We start from the raw sequence: 21,967 nt of genomic DNA on the forward strand, positions 1-21,967 counted from the left end.
TTGGGTTAAAGGATCACAATCAAATGCCACAACTAACCCATTAAGTATCTGAGGATTAAGATATAAAAGAAAATCAAACAGTCCGAAACAAAGACTGACGCGTGTTGCATTTGTAGATGTGCTTCCTTCCAATCTTTACTTCCTGTTAGCATGGATGATGCTCTCAATACACTCGTTTATCATCGTTAAAAAATGATGTCAAAATCATTTCATTGTCATACACACCTTTACCCTTCATAAATAGCTTTAATAACACGTCACTTTTAAATTGCATGGATGTGTTTTCCCGCATTTACTTCTTTCAGACGTAGATACTTTGTTCAAAGAAAAACACACATTGAGTAGCAAGTAGTGGGTTGTGAATGTTCCTATGTTTCCTGAACGCAGCATGATGAACATTATGTGACGGGAGGAGGAGGAGGGGTGGAGTTGGAGGAGCCTTGTTCAGCCATGTTAGTTTTCTCTGGTGTTCACGAGCGATGAGAGAGAGGAGCCATGGCCTTGTCATTGAGCGGAGACGATGAGGAATATGATTCAGAGTCTGAGCAGGTCAGAGCTCCTACATTTCATTACATAACCTCTCGTGTGTTGTTTGAATGGCAGTGTGTGCTCTGGGAAATAAAGTATATATGTAAAGTGTGTATATCTTCTGCTGCCTCAGGTTAACGCTGGGTGTTTTAGCCGCTCTTCTGTTTTCCTGGTCGAGTCAAATGGTGAAATGTTCCTTTAAAAGCTCCTTTAGTATTTAAGCACGATAAAGAGATAGTGTTCAGTACACACAGCTCTCTGTGGACGTCGGTACACTGGTGAGTGTACAAACACACCGTGTCCTCTCCACCTTGGACATCTTTTATGTTGACCTATTTTTTTGTGATCAACATGATCACAAACCCATGTCATCCAGTGATATCACATGGACGTGGCTGTGACGAAGATGTGTTTACATCTAAGACTGATTAACTTGATTCTTGTGCGATATGTGATTTACTCGTGTACACTTAACCTACCACATGTAACCCCTCAGAAAAAAATGCTCCTCCTGTGATTAATTTCCTCTCAGTTCCTATGCATTTCCTCACCAGACTGTGCCTATAATACGACTTAAAGGCATATTGTTGTTTAGGCTGGGACTGACTGTGGAGGGGGGGGATGGGGAGAGGGAACAATGAAGGGGCTCTGCTTGTGTTTCGTGGTTGTCCAGTGGGTCCCAAACTGGGGTCCACTGACACCCCAGCCCCCCCCCCCCCCCCCCCCCCCCCCCCCCACACACACACACACACCCCAAACTACCCAGCAAATTGAGTTAAATCTCACAAAGTAGTTGAGCATTAACTATACCAGACAAAGTTTTGATATCTGCTTTCAAACGAGGCTCACAGATATTGCACAAGTCTCCACTGGACATATGAGAAGTGCTGACATAAGAGCCAACTCCTTGTGCTTACACAATGTTGACACCAACAACACCCAGCAGATCATAAGAGAAGGTATTCTTCTGTTGTGCCACAAGACAGTAGCGCGTTATTTATTACTTGTGTTGAATAACATTGTACATGAGCAGCCAATGATAAGCCTCGTGACTTTCTTCTTCCCACTGAAAGCCTCTCTGAAGCTGAGTCAGAGGACCACGCTGAAAAGAATATAGGCCATGTTTTTGTTCACAGGCCTCGGCAACCAATCCCAAATTCCTGACATCTTACTGCACAGGGTTACAGTAAAGGAGGGTCAGCTGATCTCGGCTGCTCTGATTTGTTCTCAGTCACAAAATTATTTGTTTATATCAGAGGGAAATGAGGCGCTAGCTTTGTGTTTTATTAGTTGTGTAAAACTGTGGCGGGACACTTGCATTCAATTTTGACAGGATCGGATACTTCGGGAAATTTTGGTGACAGGAAAAAAATAACAAAATAAAAAACATCGATGTTGACAGTGTGACCACCCGTGCATTAGAAGAACTTCCTTTTTCATGTTTCCCTCAACTTTTGACACCAGATGCATGGACATGTGTTATGGGGTCACAGCCGCCTCCATTAAATTCTCAGGCAGGAAATACATAATGTTAATCAGCTACTGCTGAGATGGTTCTTTGTTACTGTCAACAGATTCACAAGTGTCCCTTCCGTGTTTGTGTTATTGTCGTTCATCAGTCTAAATAGTTTAGTACATCTTGTTCTGTGTGCGTATTTGTTCTACCTGTCAGACCTGTCTACAGCACTCAGTTTACAGACATTAGATAATGTGGGATTAAATAAATGCTTTCTATTAGTGATCAACAATAGGAGAAAAAGTGTGCTCACAGCCTCCCACTTCATCATAACCTCCTCATGTGAGCCTATTTTTATCCACCTCTTGCAGTCTTCTATTGAAACGGTCGCCACCAGCGATGGCATAACGTGTTGCCAAGGTAATCTCTCCTGTAATAAGAAGAATCAGCGTAATGCGTTTTGATTTGCCTTGCTTTGCCGTGGCGTTACGATCCTGCCATAGCAACAGGGAAGGTGCTAAAAATAAATGCGAGAATTAAAAAAAAAAAGAAGAGAAAATCTCGCAAACATGAATTTGGGATCAGAGCAGTGGGTGTGAGTTTATGTCTCACAGGAGAAAGAAAAGAAGGCTCATCTTTTGTTGCCTTTAATGTGCTCCGGTGACTCACACGGAGAGTATGTGTGAACATGAAGGTTAAATGTTGATTTACAGAAATCTGTGGGTTTGGTCTGCTAACTTGTGAAATATAGTTTTGGTTTCTCTTTCCTGTATCTTGATCATTTATTCAACATGAGAACGTTTGCTGCCTCTGGCCGGTCAGTGAAATATTTTTATCAACCAAACAGAGACATTGGAAGGTCCTTTCTGTGGCGCTTTTGTGTAATATTATTTATATATATATATATATATATATATATATATATATATATACACACACACAATAGATCAACAGATGATATATATATAATTTTTAAATTTAAAATGCTGTTTCTTGTGTCCATCATTTGATGATGTTACTCTTCTGTTACAGTAATGCTCGGTGCAGATATGTAAACCCTCATCTTGTCTTCTAAACTGTTTCTCTGACTGCACGAGATGATGATGACCTGTGTAAAAACCAACATTAAAAACATGTTTGGTCTTGAGTTGTTTTTGCAAGCATTTCACTGAAAGCACGACTTGAAAAATAACAACAACGTCACCTTCTAGTTTGTCATGTAGCAACGTTGAACAGCGTATTGTGACTAAAGTTAAGAAATGAATCATCAGTTTTTTGTGTTTTTGGCAACATGGTAGTCATGACTTTGATATCTGATCCTGATGACAAAGAAGAACTGAATAAAGCACCGGCTGTTCATCTGACAGGTCTGAGGTTTACGGGTATAAACTTGTCCACCTCCACTGACTGTGTCTTTATGTTCTGTCCACTGTTTTCCAGCAGCGGGCAGCCAACCGGCCGAAGCCCCCAAAGATGGGGACCACGTCGGCCGTTAAGCTGCCGTCCAACAGGAGCTCATCCGGAGCGAGACGCAGGAGGACGCGCTGCAGAAAGTGTGAGGCGTGTCTGCGGACCGAGTGTGGCGAGTGTCACTTCTGCAAAGACATGAAGAAGTTCGGGGGCCCGGGACGCATGAAGCAGTCCTGCATTATGAGGCAATGCATTGCGGTAAGTTAATTGTTGTTTTCCAAACGTTTACACAGTACTCAGCCTCCTGTTTCTACAAAGAAAACAACTTGGTGTCGGTGCCTCGTCTTTGAAGTCTTCTTTTCCCCCCCGATCCGTGCAGCCTGTTCTGCCCCACACGGCGGTGTGTGTCGTGTGTAAAGAGGCGGGCAAAGAGGACACACTGGAGGAAGAGGAGGACAAGTTCAACTTCATGCTGATGGAGTGCTCCATCTGCAACGAGATCGTCCATCCCAACTGTCTCAAGGTAAAGAGAGTTAGTTTAACACCTCCACCTCAGCAGAGTCATTCATACTTTGACTCATTCCTGTTAAAGCAGAGTGCCAGGAATCCCAGGACAGCCAATCATACTGTGAGTGAGTCAGACACTTGGACTGTACTGAGACTGCAGTTAAAGAACAGGATTGGCGTTGTTTATTTAACACTGAGCACTCTCATCACGCCGGAGGTTCGGGAGGTTTTATGGCTCATGTGTGACATCATCAGGTTTCGATGATTTGACTCCCACCGAATGCTGCCGAGTGCAAACCATTACAGGGATTAAAACCATTAATGAATACACTCATTGCCAAACGAGTACGTGGGGCAGTAGAGCTCAACGCGTTTTGTGAAGTGAAACAAAAAAACACCAAAATGTAAAGCAGCACACACCCTGTTTGTTTCTGTGGCAAAAACACAACAGGCGGTTGCTACAACATGCTCGGTCAAACCAGTTTCTCAAACAAGCGCTGTCTAGTATTGTTGCAGGCAACAACAAAATGTTTTCTCTCCACGCTCAAGCCCAAAAAGCAACAATTTGGACAGTACGATTGGTCGGAAGTGCAGATTTATGCAGCTCAAGTAATAGTTCCTTTAGTTCCTTTCTTCTGCTTTGTGCATAAAGCAAGAGTCTGCACGTTGACTCTGGAGGTTTAAACTCTGCTGACCTGCACGGCTGAAACACTTCACAACAGTCACTTTCGCTTCCCTTCGTCTAGTTTGTTTTTCAACGAGCTGAACGTTGGAGCTTCTCGTCGGCGTCCGGCTCATTTTTCTTCTTGTTCATCAGGTGAGCGACGCCTCGGGAGTGGTGAACGACGAGCTCCCGAACTGCTGGGAATGTCCGAAATGCAACCACGCTGGGAAGAGTGGAAAAGTGAGTACAAATATGCGTGAGTCAGAAGATTCAGATTATGTAATCGCTCGCTAAGTGTGTGTCGGAAATATGTTTGGCTGAGAGAACAACAAAGACTCCTGAGATTTTCAGAGTTTTGGTATCGCTTATGAGTGTAGTTACCCGAGTTCAGTCATTTTATTTATTGTGTGTGATCAGTTTGCCACTTCTGGTTTTTAACTTTTGTGGTCTGTGAAAGTCTGGTGTGTCACAGAAGCAGGAAACCACTCGCACACTTGATGTTTCGATCACAGTGTTGATGTTTCTTAGACCTCAGGCACTCTTGGATTGCAGCTCGTTTCACTCCTCACCATAGGCTTAAGGTATAAAGTTGTCTCGCAATTTTTTTGTCCCCTCTGGCATTGAAGCAAAAAAGGGGTCCAGGGTTCAAATACGCCTCCAACCTCCCCGGCTCTCTGCTGAGGGAACAGAAGCCTGTGAAGGAGGAAGGGGACGTGTCCACTGCAGCCAAGAGGAGACCGGACAGAGAGGAGACTCCCAGGTTCAGGGCGGAGGAGTCTCTCCATCGACAGCCGCCTCTGCTCTCCCCCTGCAACCTGCTGCGGCCCCGGCCGGAGGACAAACTGAGGAAGAAGAGGAAGCTGTTTGACGACGATGAGGAGGAGGATCTGGGTGTGAGGAAGAAGGTTTGTTACATTCCCAGAGTGACAGTTGAGAACATAGTATTTTGTTTGGCACAAGTAGAATCACTCCCACAGTAGTGTAAATAATGTTCACGCTTTTTCTTTTCTTTCAGGAAAGACCAGATGATCCTTATTTCTCCAAATTCCTGCACCAAATCAAGAAAGAAGAGGATGACGAAGAGGCATATGAGGAGAATGAAAGAGGAAGAGAGCCTCACTTCAGGGGTGGCGTAGAGAGGAGAGCGCGTTTTGGAGAGCCTGGAGAAGAAGGGGACGAAAAAGATTTGAGGAGTGAGTTCTTGAATCCCTGCATTAAAACTCCCGTTGGAGACAGCGACCAGTCTCTCTGCAGCTCTCCTCAGGCCGGCCCCAGCAGCGAGGGGGGGAGCGAGACCCAGGAAAAAGGCCCACGTCCAAAAGCCCGCCGTAAGCGACGTTTACCGAACAGAGAGCTGAGCCGAGAGCTGAGTAAAGCACTGAACCAGGAGATCCAGAAGACGGAGGACTGCCTGGCCAACGAGAACCGCCAACCCCTCAAGGTGGAGCCCGAGTCTGAAAACGAGGAGCCCAAGAGGTTGTTTCGCAACGGCGGCGAACTCGGGGATCAGAGGTCCCACCTCAAGACCAAAGAGATGAACGGCACGCCCTGGGAGCTCCGTCACTTCTACCCGAGTCAGATCACGCCGCTGGGCTTCAACAGAAGCACCCCCACCAACCGGCCGGCACCCCCACACTCCCCACCGAAATGTGTGCAAATGGAGCGGCACGTCATCAGGCCACCTCCAATAAGCCCGCCGCCCGACAGACTGCCTCTGAAAGACGGAAAAACACACGTCATACAGCGTGAGGTGTGGATGAAGATCTTTGGCCACCTTACACACCAGGAGCTGTGCGTCTGCATGAGAGTCTGCAAGACTTGGAATAGATGGTAAACAAACTTAAATCAGCACGTGTATATCATATGTTCAACATGGCAGGCGAGTCAAAAAGAAAAGTATTCTCGGCTCCGAATTTACAGCTTGGATTTCATTGTTTTGTTGTTTGATGCACACAAAAGACCAAACATGCAACATAAATGTCTCTCTGATGTCTAGGTGTTGTGATAAAAGACTTTGGATGAAGATCGATCTGAACCGCTGCACATCCATCACACCACTCATGCTAAGTGGGATTATACGCCGACAGCCGGTTTCCTTGGACCTGAGTTGGACAAACATTTCCAAGAAGCAATTAAGCTGGCTTATTAATAGACTACCAGGTGACTACGAGTGATTCTGGATTCAGTTGTCGTCTGTTGTCCTGCATCAGTCATTTTAAAGTTCTGCTGTGATTTTTCAGGTCTGCGAGTGTTGAAGTTATCCGGGTGTTCTTGGGCTGCTGTGTCTGCGCTCTGCACCTCCAGCTGTCCTCTGCTGCGCACCTTGGACGTGCAGTGGGTGGAGGGACTCAAAGATGCACAGATGAGAGACCTCCTCTCACCCCCCACGGACAACAGACCAGGTAACTCAAAGCACAAACACTTCCTCAGGCGTGGTCTTGATCCTTTGCTTCAGTGCACTGTGACAGTGTTGACGATTTAAATGAATGGGTCCCTGACGCTCCTCATGTGAATGTTTGACAGGTCAGCTAGATAATCGCTGCAAGTTGAGGAACGTGGAGGACCTGCGGCTGGCGGGGCTGGACATCACCGACACATCTCTGCGCCTCATCTGTCGGCAGATGCCTTTTCTGTCAAGTCTGGACCTGAGCTACTGCAACCACATCAACGACCAGTCAGTTAACCTGCTGACCGCAGCCGGGACCACAACTAGAGACTCACTCACAGACATCAACCTGTCAGGTGAGGACGAGGAACCACAGCTTTGCTCACTGAGAAATCCTCAGCAATCCACGGAGCCTGCAAGCGATGCTAGTTAGAAACAAAGAGGGTAGAAGACACAACAGACTAAAGTAGGCTTGATTAAAAGACAATGTAACTGTGCTCTCAAATCAAAAGGTTTTAAACTCAAACTGAACCTCACTAAAATGTTTTCACTATAAAGGTCTTTCTTAGACATTTAGCTGTCAGGGTAGAAAGAAAGTGCAGTTTCACGAATAACATCAGGAGTCTTAAAACATGGCCGATAATAAAATAGTGACTTATTAAATTCGTCCCCCAGTGAGGCTGTACTCTCATTGTTGACACAGGTTGTTAATCTGAGGCATGCAGACCCAATTTTCTCAAACCTGGCTTTTGGATGTTTAGTCTATTTCAACGGTTTTCCACTAACAATGGATCAATGCTCGTATCTTCAGAGTATTTGTGTTTTAACGGCGGAGAAAATGGATCGAGTATTTTTTACGTTATGAGTAGCAGACGAGATGTATCGCAGCGTATTCCTGGATCACTAAAGTGCGACATTTAAGTCATTCTGTTACACACTCGCATATCAGAAACATTTTTGAGCAAAAAAAGATTTGTATTAAATAAGTCAGGTTTATTCAGCCCATAATCTCTCCCACTGGTGAAATGTATTATTTAAAGGTAATTTTCATCACTGTTATTACGTTGTAGCCAGTTGCCTACTTGGACTGATTTAAATTAAGAGCCTTTGAGCACCAAGATCATGTCAAAGTTTTTTTTTTTTTTTTTTACATAAAGAGAAAAATGAAACGCCAGAGCACACAAATACAGTTTTTAAAAATCTCTTTCTCCCTTTAGTGTGTAACAGAGTCACGGACCATTCCCTGAACTTTTTTAAGCGCTGTGGGAGCATCTGTCAGATCGACCTTCGCTTCTGTAAGCAGGTGACGAAGACGGCCTGCGAGAGGTTCATCGCAGAGATGTCTGTCAGCGTGCCGTTCAGACTGAAAGAGGAAAAACTGCTACAGAAGTCAAGCTAGTGGCTAACAGGACAAAACTATTCTCTTTGCACTTAATGGAACAAGAATTTTTTTTTATTATTATTATTTGACTGGCCCTGTGAAGCCTCTGAGTCGATGTCACAGCAAACGGACTGAAGGCAGATTGCTGGACGGAGATGTCAGAAGGATCGTGTTTGAACATTCTCTGGTCAGATGAAAAGAAAAGGCATGCGTGTACTTTGATATCTTACTTTTTGTAATTGACTTTCTGGTTGTTTATTGTTCTTTAAATATTTGAAAGCAGTATTTTTATAAAGCATCATTTCATGAGTTTACAGTGTCTGAGGAGCTCCACAGGAGAGGCCGCACAGCATGAGAACTGATATAGCCCCCTCTCTTAGCTCGCCTTCATACATGTGCCATAATTACACATTAATATAACTTGACTACCAGACAGAAATGTACAGTCATACACATCTGATAAACACTTCCTGAATATTTAGAATATAATTGAAGGATGATAAAACGCAGTAAACAAAATGTCCCAATAAACCCCCATGTTTTCACCTTAATACTTAAATAGATCATTGTTGTGTTTGACGGGGGCTTCTCCAACATTTCAACATTAATTTATTGACTTTCTTTTTGTTACAGTTTGTATTTATTCACTTTTTTTTTTTTAGTAACTTGACACCGACGTCTCACAGCTGGGTCCAAAAATGGATCTCTTATGTTCCCAGTTGTTGAGGTTTCTCTACCAGTGCCAGAGAGTTGACGGTGAAAAGACAGTGTGTTACTGACAGCTGACCAACACTGACTGTCTAACCAGCTGACACACTTATGCAAAAAAACAAAACAAAAAACAGCTTTGCATATCTTGAGTCCTAACTCCATACAGTAGGTGTTGTGTGTTGTGCTGTAATCTATCACATCAGGTAAATGTGATAATGTTTATATTTGTAAATGCAAAAAAGTATGTGCAAATATGCATTAAAAAGAATTTCATTTGTACCATCATTGTTTCGAGCTTTTATTGCCAGTCTGATGGAACAAGGAAACCCGGGTTTTGTAAATGAGGGTGAATTTGAATCACGTCTTTGCGGAGAATCAGTCTGAGAAGACGTCCATGGTCGTCAGAAGGTGCTAATGTAAATGTCTGGTTTTGATTGAATGGTCTGGAGGAAGGTGGGGCTGGCTTTGCTCAGTATGTAGAGCATATACAGAAACCAGAGTACTGGTAGTACTGGTCGCAAACTAGACTCCCCATCCCTACACTCTTTGGCGCATGTCATCTCTTACACTCTCTCCCATTATGTCCCGTCTTATCTTCAGCTCTCCCGTCTAAATGAAGGCAGATAGATTGTTGGATAAGAACTGTATCATGATGTTCACTTGTAACACAGCAACATAATCCATGCAACGCCTCCACTACTTTCAAATATATAATTTCCTCTCTTCTTTAAATGTAAGACTTCCTCACCAGACTTAGTGTTCAATCTTTATTTGTACCACAACTGAGAAATGTAAAGTTACAGCAGCAAAGAGCAAGGATAGCCTAAAAGAGCACACAGTGCCAGTTAAAATTAATGATTAAATAGTTGAGGATTTGACGCTCGTAATCACATTTACGGTACATACAAGTAAATGATGTAATGTGAAAAATATTTAAGCCGCATTTTCAGTCTGTCCTTTGAAATGTATATTTTTTTTAATTTCCATAATTTTATCCTTTATGCTTGTTTTTTTAAGTTTTTTTTTTTACCTTTTTCAATTACGTGTAATTTACAAGACCCAGTGTGAAATTACATTCAGATGTGTTAGTCATTGCATTACACATTATACCACCAAATATTTTCTGTTATGATTTACAAAATTGCCAAATCACCTCCCTATTGCTTATTTCCTGTCAAATGTTAAAGTTATGTGCTGATAAATTGATGGAAACTTTTCACTCATATTCAATACCTTAGATGAAACGGCAACACTGCTACTTAAGATTCACGAGTGTACAAAAACAGACTTTGATTAAAATCTTTAATTACCAAAATAAAAAGTTTAACATTCCCAAATACAAAGAACAAACCTTGCACATATTAACACCCTCTTTAAAGGAAAAGTGTCACTTCTCCGCTCCTGTTTGTTCAGGTAGGGGACTTTTATCTGTAATAGCAGCAGTGTTGAATTTGTGTGGTGCATTGAAGAGCTGAAAAAATTGTGATTGAGCAGGATCAGTAGAGAAGACAACCAAGAAATGTAGTTTGAAAGGAAGGAGAGAGAGAGAGATTATAACCAGTGTCATAAAGGGTTCGTGTCATGCTCTGGTTTAAGAGAGATAAAACATCTTTCAATTCACATGACAGGAAAACAGAAAAGTTATAAACTAACCCAAGGCCAGGGACATTTTCATTATTTCATATTACACCATTCAAATCAAATGGAAAAAATATAGATATATACATCTCATATGGATCAATATATGCAAATGTACATTAGCAAGTCATTATTTCTATATACTTTCTAAACCACAGGTGTCAGTAAACTTGTAGCTATAGCTTCGAATAGTTATTTCAATACACTACTCCTACATGAGAAAATCTACTCAAACGCATTAAGACACTTCATTCCAGCCCCAACAATATACAACTACACTGATAAGAACATTCAGTTTCACATCCACAGTTCAGCTGAAGTCAGGGAAGATGGTTGGATGAGTTAGCACCGTTTTTTCTGTCTCCACATAAGACAGAGGTGACAGCGGAGGTTAGCTATTGCCGTAATCACACACATTGTATGACCATTTAGATTTTTCAATGCACTGCAATAAGAGCTTCTTTTATAGCAAAAGAATACAATGAAACAAAAATAAAACTGACAAACTTCATTATATATCACCAATATCGAGCTCAGTTATTTCTGATGAGCCTTTTTTTTTTTCCTGAACAGAATCAGTGTCCTCCCTAACTCGATCAATCAAGCTGCAGTCTAGACAAGTAAACAACACCTTGTACAAATGCTACCTCAGCTGTCATTACTGGTCCTAGTTTGCAGTTGTTTGTGAGAAGTGGTGCAGTAAACACACAGTGTGAACAAAGTGCTTTCTGTTAAAACGTGCTGGAGAATTGACACACACCGGGCCACAAAGTCGAGGGGAAATAAATAGGTGAAAATCATGATGGTATTACCCATCGTTTGGCACCAACAGGCTATCCCCCCGCCCCTCCCATGGAGAGGTCCAGTGTGTGTCAGCCCACTGTGTTATTAAGATATGTAGTCACTTGCAGCAGTTGTAAAGCGAGGGGCTCTTAAGAGTCCCTGGCAGAGCTGAGTGTCAGCTACAGTTTAAAGTTAAATCTGAGGGTGAAGAGTTGTGTCTAACAAGACTGCATTCTTTGCTTTAAAAAACATGAAGAAAAGCCAAACAGACACTTGAGAATAAACAGAGTTAGAGATATGTTTACTTGAGGAATGACTCATGAGGGTCTATCCCACTCTGCCCACTGGTGAAACTCAGGAGTCAAAAAAACAAAATATTATATATCCATGTGCAAATAATGTGGGAATTGAGGAAATACAAATGTGGAACATCCATAAAGTAAGTCTTTAAATGGATTTGAAGGTGATGAGCTGCATGGTTGATTGAAGTCTCAGTCCGAGCAGCAGTGTTGCATTGGTGTATTAGGACTTAAAAACATGCACAGCCCTCACGACGTATTGCCGGCAGATCGGGCACTCGTTCATTCGCTTGCCGCATTTAGTGCATGTGACCATGTGACCGCACTCCAGGAGAACGCAGTCAATCATGGCGTCCATGCAGATCCTGCAGAGGTTGTCGTCATTGATCGTCAGAGGGACCTTCTCTCCATCTGCAAGGTGAAGACGGATACAGAGGCGGGAACTGTGAAGAACACTGCTTTTTCTTTATTTCTTTCTTTTTTTTTTAAAGCTGTGAAACTTCCAGCAGTGAAAAGAGACAAGAGGGGCTTCAAAACACAGAGCGTCTCAATAAAACACCTCGTCTTATCAGGTGTGCCTTATCTCAGTCAGGTCATGCTTACAATCTCTTCAAAAATGTCATTGCCTACAATGGCTGTGTCAAGATGTTTCCATGACAACCACAGGGTCTTTATCACTGGAGGCATGCTGGTAAGTGAGTGAATATACACGTGTGACATCGTGCAGGTCTCGGTAAAATAAGCTTCACACGTTTAAGACATGAACAGACGAAAGAGGAAGATTGATGTCAAGGTGGAACAGTGTTTCTGGAGCGTGAAAAAAAATCTCTTCATTTTGGAAACATGAACATCAATGAAACAAGTCAGGCTGGATAACAAATGAGAATGGGTCGACTGCAAATATAGATGCGCTACTGACACGACTGCACGATGGAGAAGCGAGCCACAGATGGTTCACGTGACCACAGCAACAGTGACGGGCAATATACAAGCCTTACCTCCGAAGGCACCGTTGCAGATGGGAGGGGAGGGAGGGAAGGCCACCACTTTAATGTGGGGGGGGGGAATAAAGCAAGCAAGAGACATTTCAGCATGATTCTCTGAACCCTACTCGGAATAAGTGCATCTTAATTCAAGGCACCAGTATTAGCTACATTCTGATATTGTAAGAAGCAAAGCTATCAGCTTCCTATGGGTTAAAAACAGGATGTGGTGTCGAATACTGATATCTGAGTGTCAACTTACCCGTGGTTACAGTACTGCTCACATTTTCCACTGCAAGATAAAGATTTCAGAGTTCAATTATTAAAAATAGCCCATTCTCTGTGTGAAGACCAAATTTTCTTTTGTTCGTGTTTAGAATTTCCAGATGAATACAGCTAACGACAGGCAAAAGCAAACAGTGTTATCACAGAGGGACAAAGTGTATGCTCACTTGACTTCCTGTTCTCCTCCGTCTCTCTGTACAATCTGCTGACGCGCTCCACCAGCTCCCACTTCTCACAGCACCCTGAATAGTTTACAAAGTTCCTGGCCAGGATCTCCTTCAGCTGTCTGACCGACAGGTCTTCGATGTCCCTCAAGCTCGAGAGGTCTGAGAGAGACGCTCTGGCCCGGCATCGCGTCTGAGGACTGACCTGAAAGAGCAGAATTCAAAATATGAATAATAGAAAGAAGGAAAAAAAGCATAAAGAAGCACTCAAATAACATAATAATACATACTACAACATGCAGTGGCAGACATTACATTAAGAATCAATGTTAGATTTAAAGAGGACATTTTCTACCCCTTATTCACTTTTTCAATGAGCCCTTGTGGTGTTAATAAAACATCTGAGCTGTGGTCAGAATATAATATATCAAGCACCAGAGGAAGTTAGTCACCCCGTATAAACCTGCTCTTTCTGAATGCTCCGTTTTGGTGCGTGTCTCTTTAAATGCAATGAGCAACTTATTTCAGATTTTGTGAGTCAGTAGACTCTCAGGTTACCCAAATAAATTCAATTGTTTGTTTGTTTTTTTTCCAATGTGTCCCCTTTAAATGCTGCCTATATATCCCAGAATCCTCTATGTTGCATTTTTATTGTTCAAATGCATCAGCACTTTTTGTAGCTGAATGTCAAATTAAAAATGGGTTTATTTCAGCTTCTTTTGTCTTAAGTTCGAGTTTGTAACACACTGCAATGTGCAAGGCAATGTATTCTTATCAGCAGGGCAGAAGCCACTTCAGAAAGCATCCTTAGCAAAAGAAATTGTTCCAGAGTCTGCTGAGTAGAATATCTGGCAAACAAATGGAGTTTCATTGTTATTTAGTTTTAGATTCAACAGAGAAAATGTATGTACGAGCATCTCATTTATAACATGTATTGCTTGCCTAATTTAAATGGATTTGCAACACAAATACATAATATTGCTATTTATACTCCAGTATGCACATTCAGAAGAGAATTAAAAAGCGGCCATTCAATACTTTATTTGCAACTGATTTATTGATCACCTCAGGAGTGTGATCACTGGGGTCCAGGTTGAGCAGAGACACAGACGTTGCATCACCATCCTGCAACACAAATGCAGCAACAATAAACATCAGTTTGCACCACATACAGGGAACAGGCCAGTTAACAGAGGATTAGGATTAGACATTCCTCATTCAGCCCATTGACACTTTGGAAACAACAATGTCTCATTCATTACAGTCAAAGAAAGGCTTACTGCTCCTTAAGCAGGCCAAGTACAAGTATTTATAGTGGATCCTCGCTGCTTGGAGCCGAGGTCCTATTTCAGTGCCAATTGTGGCACTTCGTATGATCTCTTTCTGCCTCTCTGTCTCAATAAATCCAGTTCAGTTTCCCTTCTGTCAATGCATTCATTTTGTAAATCCAGGATGAAAGGATGAACAATGAAACCTTCCTTTACCGCTTTGTTTCAGAATGTGTTTTTGGTGACATGACAAGGGATTCCCACAGACTCATGTAAAGCTGCACAACAAAAGTCTGCCACAAGTATTGACTTCATGTAGTAAGTCCTGATGATTGGTGTCTTAAGGCCAGTACTTAACAATACACATTTTTTTTACATGAGAATAGTTTGTTCCTGCTGAATAAGTCAATAAGTAAGAACAACCAAAGAGGGCACTGTAAAAGCCAGTTTCAAATGCCAGAGGCTTGTTGTGTTGCTCTTCAAATAAGAAGCACCTGGCTAAAGAGTGGCATTATTAAAAACCATAAATCATCACTCGTGTGCCCTGACCTGGTTGGTATCTGAACTGTCACTCCTGCTGAGCCGCTCCTCCTGAGAAACGACAAAAGCAGACAGCTCCGAGGCAGACTGCGTGGTGGAAGATGTTTGTGTGTACAGGGAATGAGAGTGGATGCTGCTCATGTCGGGGTCCTCCTCTTCCTCGATTCCTCGGTGACAGAGCACCAGGTCCACCAGGTCCTCTTTTTCCCTGCATGTATCGGTGGGAATGTTGTGGAGCAGCAGGTACTGACGCAGGTCCCTGACTCGTAGGCGCATGAGCCGCGGCCGCTGGAAAGCTGTTGCCTTTAACAGATGACATGTTGCGCAAATGCGCAGGTTCTCCTGAAGCACGGAGCACAGGGAGCAGTAGCTCTTCTTGCAGTCACAGCAAATGTACTGCAGAAACAGAGTAAAAGAAAAGAGATGAAGATGAGGATATTTGGTATTGATCTGTAGAATGTCCTCGGTAAAAAATGCTGCGTTTAGCATGAAAATATGGCTCAAAGTCCTTATTTCAATTTAAACATTGTATTATCATATTTAAAGGGATACTTCACACATTGTCATAAGGCTTTGTATCATTAGAAACCTGGCAGAATTTTTAAATGGTCGTGCAACCCGGTCTAATTTTCCTCTGAGCTGGGAAAGCTCTGTATTTCTTTTCTAAAAAGCAGCCTCCAATGACACGAAAAACATCATGTTGCGTCAGCGGAGGCTGCTGTGGTTAGAGGGGATGAAACTACATCGCTAGTTCCTCATGTTTTCGACCCACTGGAGCTACAGACCTATTACAGATTAGTGGGCGGGACCTCACTCACAGAATCTAAAAGCAACATCCGCCTTCTTGCTCTGAAGCTATGCTAACAAGTATTGTTTCAACGCCACGTGCTCGAATCGGACGTTCGTGGCTATCTCTACGAGCCGCAATATAGCGACGAGTAGGAAGAGGAGGTGGCCGCTGCAGACAGGCCTCAGCAGCAGCACAAGACCTGCCTGTTGGCGAGGGCGGTGAGAACGAGGAGCCTGGAGCGACTCGAGCTGGCTCAGGCTGGTTGTGTCGGTGCTCTCACTGTTTGTCTATGGACACAGACAGAGAGTTTGTTTGCTGTCAGGACTTTCTGAGATGATAATTCCTTCTGGAAGAAATCTCAGAATCAGTTAATGAAACGTCTGTATAGACTGTAAATAGTGCACCCAAACTTCAGTGGGAGTGGCTTGCCGTGCTGGGCCTTCTGGGAGTTGTTGTCTTTCATCCACATGAGCCAAAAAGTCAGTTTCAGCCTTTTCTCAGTCAAGAAGGAACCAACCTCAAAAATTATTTCACCTTTCTACTACATATATGACTCAATGTCCATATAGAATCATGTTTCAACGGGTGAAATGTCCCTTTAACACATCACCAGATAGATACCGTTTCCAAATTAGGAGATTTTTTACATTTTCTCTCACATCTGCTCTATCTCTCCAGGCACCGAGATGAAGGCAGCACATGTCTTTAATTGATAAACATCAAACAGTAATGAATGCAAGAGGTGGGATTCGACTGGCTCAGAGAGCTAGTAAAGTGCAGGACTCAAACAGAAGGAGACCTGCATGAACACTCAGTGAAGGTGACATTAGAGAACAAGTGTCCATGTTGTCCATCTGTCTCTTCAACCAGCCAGAACAAAGTCTTTTCCAGAGAAATTAGTAGCCTGCAGGTGTAAATTCAATTAATTCCTCTTCCCCACCAAAACAATAAACAAGTAACAATTTTCACTTTTTTTTTTTTTTAGAAAACATGGGTGAGTTATTCTCTGCTCTATAATAGTGTGGCACTATTTCTGCTTTTCCTTTAAAAAAGCTTTGTACTTTATCTGGAAGATTGAAAATTCTTTCAAAGATCAGCGCTTTATTTACAGGCTGGCTGAATCAATGTTACTTTAGCGTCATTGGCCTGGTGGCAACAAAATGTGCACTTTATCTTCACGCCAAAAGTAAGATGACTCTAACAGCCAACAACAGCAGATGATTTACACTTTTGGCTAAAATATTTATCCCATGTCCCCCTCGACTTCTGCGCGAGCACCTCCTCCCTCTCATTAAGTCAGCAGAGCAATTAACATGAAGTGCCATCACAAGAAGGAACATTGTAATACACACCTTCCTCCTGAAGACGGAGAAGGCCTGACCACAGGCCTTACATACAAGACCAGGAGTCCCTGAGCTGGTGGGCGGGTATGTGGAGTATCCTGCACTGGGGGCAAACCTGAAGGGTCCCGCACCGGTCCCAAACCCTGGCTGCTGGCCTCGGACAGCCCCAGTACCCATTACTTCATTCAGCAAACCACAGCATGAAGCCCACATAGACGAGGCCCCTGCCTGAATGTCACAAAACACCATCTCTTCAGTACATGCTATCTTCACATCAAACTGAGTAAGTAGGGACGTAAAGATTAATCGTGATATATCAATTCAATGGTGTCAAGGTTCACATCGTTACTCTGAAAAATGGATCACAATAATATGGTGAGCGTCAGCAGCTGGAGAGCAGAGGAGGTTGGCAGCTGCTGGACTCACCACTGTCTTTTAAAGGTGTGGAAGCATTTTGGATTCCTCAAGATGGAAAATGAAAGAGGTGAGAGGATAAAAGACGAGACAAAAACTGTGTGCACATACTACACAAACACACAAAGAACTACACAAACAGCACAGCCAACATGATGCAGCATTTAATCGACACCACAATGACAGCTCCAATCTACTCCCATTATATCAAGTATAATATATAATAATAATAATAATAATAATAATAATAATATATGGCCAAACAGATCTTAAGAGTGGGTGTATATCTTTTGTCATCGTTTGTTTACATTTAGTTAAATACATCGTGAGTTTAGTGAATCTGATTAGTGAAGACAGTATACAAATATAGATACATAACATAAACATGAAATACAAATCAAGTCATACACACTCATGCGCGCGGACACACATTAATTTATGGTATTAAGGAACTTCTAGTTTAGAATATTTCCAATAATTAATGAAAATTAATATTTGACACCTAATCACTGAACAGAATGGATGCATCTATAACAGTGTAATGTAACAAGAGATATGATCATTTAACTAACCTAAGCACACGAACCTTCATGTGGACCAGTGAGCAGCTGCAACGACTACAACACAAACAATCGAATAAACTGACAACACATTAACTCATATAATATTATCTATATATGTATAAGAGTCATAATGATCATGTTGGACTTGACTTGTCGTCGTTTTTAAAGTCAGCTGCACAGCAGGCCATTTAACACCAAGCTTTCATTTCATTAGCTTCCGTTAGCTCAGCACAGCAACACAAATGAGGAAGACATGTAGAGAAACTCGTACCTTCATTGCAGCTCCGGCGTGTCTAGTACGAAATGACAGATCGACCGTGTTATCATTGCAAAACTGAGCGTTTCTTATTTTAATGGCCTGCCTTGTATGCGTCTGTCTGTGTTGTGAGCACGGACCGAGTCTACTCCGTCTACTCCGGTCTGCTTCTTCTTCTTCGTCATGATGATGCGGTAGACTGAGATGTAATTATAACACCGCCCCCCATTGGTCAAATATAGAAACAAGGACAGCCTCCAGCCTTCATGATCAATTTGTATTTCGCAAATGAATCCATCAGGAGAAAACCACTAAGCAACATTTAGCAAAGTTGCAGTGGAAATTAACACATTATAAGAAGTAAAACTAAGAGGCAGAAACCTTGTTATGTGCTGTTGGGTACAACCATACAACACAATCTATGATCAAACGTTCAAATGGATTATCAACCTCTGGGATTGGATAGAGAGGTGCAGGTTTAATACACTGGTTAGGTTTACCGGTCACTTGACATGTAGGCTATGGCACGTCTTAATGTAAGCTGCCACATCACACAGAAAAAATAATGCAAAACGTGACGGTACGTTTTACTAACACCCAAATGCCTGGTCTAAAGAGCACACTTCAGCACTTCATTTTGTAACCTAGTAGGAACAACTATTTGGACATCTGGATCACCAACACTGTCAGGACCCTGGGAAACCCACTTACATACCAATACACCACTTCCCAAAAAGTAGCCAAAGGTTGCACTTTCAGCTTCACTGCAAGATTGTATTGTGGAAAAAATATCATCCAAAGATTCATCAGCTTTCGACTCAGTGATAAACTCTTGCTGGGAAACAGGAAGAGATTCAGTGACATGCAAAATCTAATTCCACATCACACTCTTGTCATCTGAAGAACTGTACTTAGCTTTAGAGATTGCCCATGTCAGTAAGTGTGAGGTTACAGAGTGAGGTCAGAGAGTGAGTTCACAGGGTGTGGTCAGAGAGTGAGTTCACAGGGTGTGGTCAAAGAGTGAGGTCACAGAATGACAGTGAGGTCACAGAGGGAGGTTAAAGTGTGAAGTCAAACAGTGAAGTCACAGAGTGAATTCACAGAATGACAGATTGAGGTCACATGGTGATTTCAGACTTCGGTCAAAGAGTGAATTCACAGAGCAAGGTCAGAGTGAGGTTACACAGTGAGGTCACTGGGTGAGGTCTCAGACTAAATGGTGAGATCACAGAGAGGTCACAGATTAAAGTCAAAGAGTGATAGACTATGGTCACAGAGTGAAGTCATGGTGTGACAGTGAGGTCACAGAGTGAGGTTACAGAGTGAAGTCACAGAGCGAAGTCACAGAGTGAGGTCACAGGGTGAAGTCACAGAGTGAGGTCACGGGGTAAAGTCACACAATGAGGTTACAGAGGGAGGTCACAGAGTGAAGCCACACAGTGAGGTCACAGAGTGATGTCAGACTTAGGTCAAAGAGTGAATTCACAGAGCAAGGTCAGAGTGAGGTTACACAGTGAGGTCACTGGGTGAGGTCTCAGACTAAATGGTGAGATCACAGAGAGGTCACAGATTAAAGTCACAGAGTGACAGACTATGGTCTCAGAGTGAAGTCATGGTGTGACAGTGAGGTCACAGATTGAGGTTACAGAGTGAAGTCACACAATGAGGTTACAGAGTGTAGTCACAGAGTGAAGTCACTGAGAAAGGTAGACGAAGAAGTGAGGTCAAATCGTGAAGTCACAGGGTGACAGAGTGTGGTTACATAATGACAGAGTGAGGTCACAGTCACAGAATAAAGTCAGAGAATGAGGTCACATAGTGACAGTGAGGTCACAGAGTAAGGTCACAGAGTGAAGCCATAGTGAGTTCACAGTAATGGCAGAGTGAAGTCACAGAATGAGGTCACATATTGACAGTTTGAGGTCACAGAGTTAAGTCAGAGTGACAAAGTGAGGTCACAGAGTAAAGTCACAGGGTGACAGAGAGAGGTTACAGAGTGAAGTCACAGAGTGACAAAGTGAGGTCACAGAGTAAAGTCACAGGGTGACAGAGAGAGGTTACAGAGTGAAGTCACAGAGTGACAAAGTGAGGTCACAGAGTAAAGTCACAGGGTGACAGAGAGAGGTTACAGAGTGAAGTCACAGAGTGACAAAGTGAGGTCACAGAGTAAAGTCACAGGGTGACAGAGAGACGTTACAGAGTAAAGTCACAGGGTGACAGAGAGAGGTTACAGAGTGAAGTCATGGTGTGACAGTGAGGTCACAGATTGAGGTTACAGAGTGAAGTCACACAATGAGGTTACAGAGTGTAGTCACAGAGTGAAGTCACTGAGAAAGGTAGACGAAGAAGTGAGGTCAAATCGTGAAGTCACAGGGTGACAGAGTGTGGTTACATAATGACAGAGTGAGGTCACAGTCACAGAATAAAGTCAGAGAATGAGGTCACATAGTGACAGTGAGGTCACAGAGTAAGGTCACAGAGTGAAGCCATAGTGAGTTCACAGTAATGGCAGAGTGAAGTCACAGAATGAGGTCACATATTGACAGTTTGAGGTCACAGAGTTAAGTCAGAGTGACAAAGTGAGGTCACAGAGTAAAGTCACAGGGTGACAGAGAGAGGTTACAGAGTGAAGTCACAGAGTGACAAAGTGAGGTCACAGAGTAAAGTCACAGGGTGACAGAGAGAGGTTACAGAGTGAAGTCACAGAGTGACAAAGTGAGGTCACAGAGTAAAGTCACAGGGTGACAGAGAGAGGTTACAGAGTGAAGTCACAGAGTGACAAAGTGAGGTCACAGAGTAAAGTCACAGGGTGACAGAGAGACGTTACAGAGTAAAGTCACAGGGTGACAGAGAGAGGTTACAGAGTGAAGTCACAGAGTGAGATGATGACGAGGATGATAGTTTGATGAAGAGGGAGTCTGTCAGTCACAAACAAACTTTACACACACTTATCTTCACACAGTTTCATCATTTAGATCCTATCATTGCCACAGAAATATCTGTGTTTATAAAACACAGAGTTCATTGTCAAAATATAGGCTAGGCTAAGTGAGACAATTCAACATAAAATCTGTTGGTCTGTAGAAATGGTCCTTTTGGTTTGAAGCAGACTGCAGGTTGTTCTTCAGATGTGTGTTATCAGGTAAAGAGACTGAAAACTGTAACTGTGTGTTTGATTAGAAATAACGCTGTGTATTTGTGCAGACTGAAAACTGATTTCCTCCTTCCTCTCTCCTCTGCTTCGTTTCCTCCGTGCACCTCTGATGGGCGGGACTAAGATGCAAGTGGAGGAGACATGTAGAAAATATTTGGCCAGTACAAGTAAGTTATGTTAAATTCTAATTTTTTGTCCTCCGTTATAAAACCAAGTTTCACACTGTTGTATGTCAGGGGAGGCACATCCATGTTATTATGGTCTGTCCAACTTGTGAAATTCTTCCAAAATGAATCAGATACCTTGCAGGAAAACATTAAGTGCTCAAGTGTTTCTATTACTGTTTTACAAAATGCACATTCATTACTGTCCAAATTAAAGATCTGTCTTATGAATTCACCACATAGATAAATGTAATTTATTGTTTTAAAATGTACTTTGGCT

The 21,967-nt window shown here is 42.7% G+C and overlaps 2 protein-coding genes across 9 annotated transcripts; one reads left to right on the forward strand and one right to left on the reverse strand.

Moving 5' to 3' along the window:
- The first annotated feature begins 396 nt into the window (after window positions 1–396).
- On the forward strand, window positions 397–9,322 carry kdm2ba (lysine (K)-specific demethylase 2Ba). 3 transcript variants are annotated; one of them, XM_079346735.1, is made up of 10 exons: window positions 397–549; window positions 3,425–3,652; window positions 3,774–3,917; window positions 4,719–4,805; window positions 5,183–5,470; window positions 5,581–6,395; window positions 6,562–6,725; window positions 6,806–6,967; window positions 7,089–7,307; window positions 8,169–9,322. In XM_079346735.1, the coding sequence occupies exons 1-10, from the start codon at window positions 496–498 to the stop codon at window positions 8,348–8,350; spliced, it is 2,343 nt and encodes a 780-aa protein (XP_079202861.1). In that variant the 5' UTR covers window positions 397–495; the 3' UTR covers window positions 8,351–9,322. The 3 variants fall into 3 exon arrangements, with proteins under 3 accessions (XP_079202861.1, XP_079202863.1, XP_079202862.1); XM_079346737.1 differs by having other exon boundaries at window positions 5,192–5,470; XM_079346736.1 differs by having other exon boundaries at window positions 3,428–3,652.
- Window positions 9,323–10,331: 1,009 nt separating this feature from the next.
- LOC306831202 (E3 ubiquitin-protein ligase RNF34-like) lies at window positions 10,332–18,543 on the reverse strand. Of its 6 annotated transcripts, XM_079355154.1 has the most exons (10): window positions 18,385–18,543; window positions 18,123–18,167; window positions 17,563–17,598; window positions 17,146–17,364; window positions 15,013–15,399; window positions 14,261–14,320; window positions 13,199–13,400; window positions 13,009–13,038; window positions 12,762–12,809; window positions 10,332–12,174 (listed from the first exon to the last, which is right to left on the reverse strand). In XM_079355154.1, exons 4-10 carry the CDS (start codon window positions 17,347–17,349, stop codon window positions 11,987–11,989), a joined length of 1,119 nt encoding a protein of 372 aa, XP_079211280.1. In that variant the 5' UTR covers window positions 17,350–17,364; window positions 17,563–17,598; window positions 18,123–18,167; window positions 18,385–18,543; the 3' UTR covers window positions 10,332–11,986. The 6 variants fall into 6 exon arrangements, with proteins under 6 accessions (XP_079211280.1, XP_079211277.1, XP_079211279.1 ...); XM_079355151.1 differs by lacking the exon at window positions 17,563–17,598 and having other exon boundaries at window positions 18,137–18,167; XM_079355153.1 differs by lacking the exon at window positions 17,563–17,598.
- Between the last annotated feature and the right edge of the window lie 3,424 nt (window positions 18,544–21,967).

Source organism: Symphodus melops (assembly GCF_947650265.1).
Source record: "Symphodus melops genome assembly, chromosome: 1".
NCBI lineage: Eukaryota > Metazoa > Chordata > Actinopteri > Labriformes > Labridae > Symphodus > Symphodus melops.